The sequence below is a fragment of the Nanorana parkeri genome, unplaced genomic scaffold (assembly GCF_000935625.1).
Source record: "Nanorana parkeri isolate BGI_ZX_2015 unplaced genomic scaffold, ASM93562v1 scaffold293, whole genome shotgun sequence".
NCBI lineage: Eukaryota > Metazoa > Chordata > Amphibia > Anura > Dicroglossidae > Nanorana > Nanorana parkeri.
This window is the reverse complement of record NW_017306561.1, coordinates 1,061,160-1,067,339: the sequence shown is the minus strand read 5'-3', so window position 1 is coordinate 1,067,339 and position 6,180 is coordinate 1,061,160. Positions and strand designations below refer to the sequence as shown.

The following is a 6,180-nucleotide window of genomic DNA, read 5'->3' as shown; positions in this document are numbered from 1 at the left end:
GGGGGGGTCAGATCACTAGAACACTGTCCCGCGCCTTGTCCTTAGAGTGGCCGAAGAGGTCTATATCTATATTGGGGAAAGGGGAGAGATGGAGGGGGGATAGGATGGGTTGGGGTGGTATGGGATGAATGGATAAATGTTAACTTCGTATGAAATGGTTGTAAAATTTGTTGTCAAAATTGAATAAAGATTTAATAAACAAAAAAAACAATCACTCACTGTGCTATAGCTAGGACGGAGTAGCGTTGTCAACCCAGGCTGCTTGGAGATCCCTGGATTTCTGGCAGATCATCAGGTATTTTCCTGTACTTGCAGCATTTTTAAAGGTACCTAACATAGGGAAGTGTGCATGTATTGGGCAGATGGACTGATTTATTTTATTTTGCCCAGACATACACTTTAAATGTTTATGGGAAATTAAACTAATTTTGTCCCGACTTGCTTACTTAACACCCTGACAGGTTCTAACCATTCCCGGCTGTAAAATTTGGCTCAAAAAATCAAAGAATCATTTTACACTTAAGATATGTACTTACATACAGTAGTGGAGCCATCTGGCAACAGTTACATAGGTAGGTTAAGTATAAATGGCAAATCAAGGAAATAATATAACTCACCTGCTCAGGTTCAACATGACAAAACATAGAGATCTTCTGTTTCACAGCCATCTCAATAGGTTTAGTACTTCTGCACACAATCTGCCAAGAAAGGATAATGAACATTAAGAATTTTAATTTTGTATCCTTAAAACTGTTACTGCATATGGTGTTTTATTCTGCACAGACAAAGACAACGTAACTTTTATCAATGCCGTCACTTAGAGAGCTCTAGAGGCTTCACAGGCAGCCATCGGACACCCTGATGGGCCAGGGAGCAGGAGGGAGGAAGCAATGCCGCCAACCACAAGTGTCAGCGTTGAAGATAACTGCACAGCTATTACTGCCTAAAAGGCATAATAAATGGCTATAGCAAGACCTTGTTCAGATAGACGACAGACTCCATCGCCCCTCTAAAAATTGATCCGCAGTGGATCGCTTTACAGAGGGAAGCAGAGCAGCAGCTGCATAACATTAAAGGGACACTAAACTCAGGAGTTAAATCTTAAAAATGCATTCAAGCACCTTAACTATTAACAAAATGTATCTTATTTGTGTATCACTCGGCTGTAGATCCTCAAACCATCTCTGAATTCATGCTGACACTGTCCTTCCTTCTGGAGGGGGGATACTTTTGGTCCCAGGGCGTGTTGTAAAGTACTCACGGCTCCGAACTCACTCCTGTGATGGACTACAATCTCACGTCTAGTTTACGAATATATATTGAGATTGTAGTCCATTACAGGAGTGAGTTTGGAGTGGTGGCTACTTTACAACACACACAGGGACCATGGGGAACAAAAGTAGCCACCCTCCAGAAGGAGGGTGGCTACCAATTCAGAGATGATTTGAAGATCTACAGCCCAATGATACACAAAAATAATACATTTTTGTTAATAGTTAAAGGTACTTTAATGCATTTTTAAGATTTAATTCCTGACTTTAGTGTCACTTTAAGAAGGCACTCCTGAATGCTGTTTTTTAGGGGGGGTTTCACCTCAATGGGGATATTCTTTATTCAATACTGCACAAGGATTAAAGGCAAATCATATAAGAAATTCACGTAATTGTACCAGCAATATGTAATAATTGTTTAGGATATAAAATAAAGGATATTTATTGATCCTACCAGATCTGGAGATAGGCCAAGACCTCTGAGAGCACGAACACTGTTCTGCGTTGGTTTCGTTTTTTGTTCTCCTGTAGCTGTAGGCTAAAAAGTAAGGTAAGAAGTAAGGTTAGAACCATTACAAACACAGGGACAAGTATGTATAAAAAAGCTAATGAAAGCACTTGAATCTGCCATACATGTATTTCAACTGTATATTCATCTGATTGAGGTGAAAAGTGCACAGCGTCGTGGATGCTGCTGGGGAGTCATACGAGACAGAGGAGGATATTGTTTTATGTTTCACCGGCTGGCATTTTTAGTCCTATATGTAAAACATTTTTATTGCAATTTTTATTAAACTCATTTGATATACTGCACAATGAGTGCTTATATTCCTCGGCATTTGATGTTATTGGGGGAGCTCTGACTGTTGGATACAGTCAATAATTGTGGTGAGTGAACATCCATTGGGGGTTTTCTCATGAGGATAAGAGGCACTTATCTCTGGAGCACTGAAGGGTGTTTTATTGCCTATATGAAATTGAATGTGGAACTTTTAAAGTCACTTTGGGCATTCAGCTACACGGAATCACTACTCTAACCACTATCTGGATTGGACTGATTTTTGCTGTTTACTATTTATGATGGATTATTAGAATGAAATCAATTGAGTATAGTCTCTTTAAATGGGCACGCTGCCACCGACGTAAGGCTTACGCCGGTGGCAGCGAAAGGGTTAAAGTGTATTTCTACTTTTGCAGTCACATTTGAGAAACCCTCTTAAATTCAGTAAATGAACCCCTATAAATCTCCATAAACAGGGTAGATTTCTAAACTTCTCTCCATCTAAGTTCATGTCATTATCCAACACCTAATTCCCCTTTCATACAGGTGGTCCGATCAGGTCCGCCTGTCAGCTTTTCAGGAGGACCCAATCGGATGCCCAATGCTAATCTATGGGCAACCGGGTGTAAATGGACGGGTGTCTTACCCCCAACTCTGGCCGAGTAAGAAGCAAAGTAAGCCCAATATGTCCATGTCACTATAGATAAAGTTAGTTTGATCTATACAAGCCTATGTTTCCTATATTGTTCACATAAATTATGGTGATTCACTTAAAATTGGATTTTGCAATATGTTTTTCATATCCACTAGCCCCAAAAATGTGATCAGGACACAAATCTATGCACCAAACCTTCTCCACAGCAAATTGCCTTTCTGTTGTCTGCTACATAATAGTATGCAGTTTTAATAGACATTTACATTTAAACAATATCTTCTGCAGGGACAGCGTTTAACATTTATTTCCACCCAAAGATCCACCTTTTGTTCAAGTCAACATCCCTACCTGATTATCTTTATTCTAGATGTTTTTGCATGTCTTTTGTCTTTATGACCATATTCAGTGTCAGGTACTGTTTCGCTATTCAATGACGACAATATTACCTATTACTCCAAATCTTTTCATGTAAAACTTTTAATAAAGAATTATTGAAAGTAAAATTATAATTTTTTTCGTGCACTCTGGTCCCAATGACATTTGTTTATTGATGATATTCTAAAAATGGATTTTACAGCGATGAAATATGAGCAAAGATTGAGGTCCTCTGTTGCATATACATATCTTTTTAATAATAGAAGAGATAACGATTTGCAAAAAAATCGCCTACTATACTGACTTACAACTCCTCATTTTTCACATGTACCCATCATGCTTTTTTTTTACTATTAAATATCCTTATAAAAGGATGATGAACTTTAAGCAAACCTTTACTTTAGAAAGCTATTAAAACAATAGCTAGGCTTCATAAAGCACCAAATCCATTAGATATATGTAATTGTGTGTATTCCCTTAGCTTCAGCGGCTTCATTTTCTAAAACTCTTTCCCAAACTATCCCCCCTTGCAACCTCCAGACATTATGCTCACCATGTGAATTTTCTATCTGCAGCAGCCAGCAAATGCAGAGCTAGTGCTGGGCTTTGTTATTAGAAAACAGAGTACTGTGAATGGAGGAGAGAGCAGCTGAATGACAGAATCACCTTTTCCATATACAGAACTCAATACATTGTGGGAACATAGTAATAAGAGAGCTGTGAATGGTGGAGAGAGCTAAGGGGGTGAGGCAAGCGGCACAAGATACTCCTCTCACTGCAGCCGCTCACAGCGCTGCTGGGTGTTATATGAAGGGGGCAGTGAAGGGAAGATGTTTAGAAAAAGAAACAGCTGAAGCTAAAGGGATACACACCATTACACAAATCTAATGTATTTGGTGCTACCCACCCCACCCCCCTTCCCAAATACTAAACTAACCTCTGCTAAGCCCAGCTTTGGACCTCTAAACACTCTGAATTCTGTGGTATTGCCAGTTCTCTAATGTAGAGAGCTGTTATGCACCCAGTCCCATGCAAGTATTGACTTTTAGAAAGTCAGCATTTGCATGCATTGTTTTGGGGTTCGCAGTGGTGCTTTGCATTACCATTGTAGGTACACTCATACATCTTACTGTGCTATCTATGCAACATTACTGTTAGATTCAAGCATTGTTGGGTACAAAGGTCCTTTAATGTTGTGTTTGGTGCAAAAATGAGCACAAAAAGAGCAATGCTAAGTTTAACATTTTGAACTAATGCATAATAAAATAAACTTATCAACTTTATTGTGTAATAAGATATCAGAAAGAAAAATGGAAATGTACAGGGTCCAGTAACAACAGCAGCAGCCAGAGCAATGAAAGGTGTGTTCTGATTGGTTGCTATTAGTTCATACACTTTGCTTTATGAAATAAGACTTATGTGCTTCTCAAACAATACTGCTTAATTTTACACTGATGGGAAGCTGTCTCCAGTACACGTGCCATTTTAATTCACCTAAATGTGATTGCTACACTGGGGAGAGTGTTATTTGAAATGTATATTTAAATGGTAGCATCTCATTATTGAGACTGCATTCACTGAGAAGCATTAAAGAGTAGGAGCTCCCTCTATTGGACATTGTATGTGTCAGAATGTGCATTACAGATGAAATGCTGCAAACACATTCTACAGTTTCTCACACAGAAAACAGATCAATCACATAAGTATTTGTCTGTAATGATTACAATTAGGGTCCATTCATGCTATGTACATGTGTTATAGCATGTTGCATTAAAGGCAGTTTCTTTTGATTGGTCTGATCACCTTAAGGCAAGAAAAAATGGATATGATACTTTTTTATTTAACACATTGAACCACAATACATGACGGGTGTGGTGTGCTGCAGTGCAGAGGTGTTGCCGCTACTGTAGTAGCATGTTGGATGTCTTTCAAAAGCAAAGCGTTCTTTAATTGGAGGAGCAGAGGAGGGGGCGGGGATCACCTACAGTCACAGAAAACCTTGCATTCATTGAAAAAAATACAAGGCATGTTAGGAAGGAGCACGTAGTGAGGAGGGGTGGGTGGTGCAACCACAACATTTCACTGCTGGAGTCGCATCTCTCACACTCCGCGGTGCCTGGAAACTTTGGATTTAAACAAAGTGCTAAATATTTACAAGTTTATAAATCAATGTTTTGTGTCCTATTCATACAATCTTTTTTTTTCTTCTGCAGATGTAAACAAAAGGAACAAATAAAGGCCGAATATACTGTATAGAATGATACGTTTTTAGACAAACTGTTTAGCTAACACGTCTTTATATCTTTTCCAAGGTTGTTGACTCTTTGAGCACAAAGTCAAAGGCGAGATGCCCATTGAGGTTTGCTAGCTTCCTGAACTCGTACTGATAATATAAGCTGTCTCCCAGCTCATAAGTAACCTTAACACTGACAAACATAGAGCCCTGTTGACATTCCTCTTAACTACAGGGCTCTGTTATGTTATATCATTATGCACACATTTAGGAAACATTGAATTGGCATTGAATTAAACTAAAACTAAAAAGTAAAATGCAAAGTGCATTCATGTTAATTTGCTGTCTAAAAACAAAGGCAAATAAAAAAAACATATTTTTTTTCTGTTACCAGTGAGAGAGGGGTTGTATCCCTTCTCTCATTCAGCTGTGCATGTAATCTGATTTCCTGCTGTTTAGATGTAGGCTACTTGGGTCTATCAGAAAAACAGTAGTAAACCAGCTTCCGAAGCTGGCCTTACACTCACCACCTACTGCTTACAAATAATTAAATATGAAATATTTATGTGGGTAATGTCATATTTAGTTGAGAATAATTAAGTAAACAGTTTAGATTCCACCAGTTTAGTGTTTCTATTGATTTAAAGGGATATTAAAGTCAAAGTGTTTTTGAGCTATTTTAAATGCAGATGAACTCACTTACAGTGAATGCTGGTCCATGATGTTTACAAGTTTTAGTTTCCTGCAGAATCAGGTGGTCCACTGAGCACTGGCCCTGATATCCTGATTTAGGATGGCTCATTTCCCTTGCAAGGGCCTAATGAGCCATCCTTGTGTGTGCTAGTAAGCTGTGTGTGTCTCCACA

The 6,180-nt window shown here is 38.7% G+C and overlaps 1 protein-coding gene across 1 annotated transcript in view; it reads right to left on the bottom strand.

The window, feature by feature from the left end:
* The window catches only part of LOC108787942 (CTP synthase 2), a 138,028-nt gene that overhangs the window by 105,245 nt on the left and 26,603 nt on the right, over positions 1-6,180 (bottom strand). Inside the window, exons 7-8 of the mRNA XM_018557640.1 lie at positions 1,726-1,809; positions 618-698 (exon numbers count right to left, since the gene is read on the bottom strand). Coding sequence (XP_018413142.1) covers positions 618-698; positions 1,726-1,809 — 165 coding nt within the window. The remainder of the gene's footprint in view (positions 1-617; positions 699-1,725; positions 1,810-6,180) is intronic.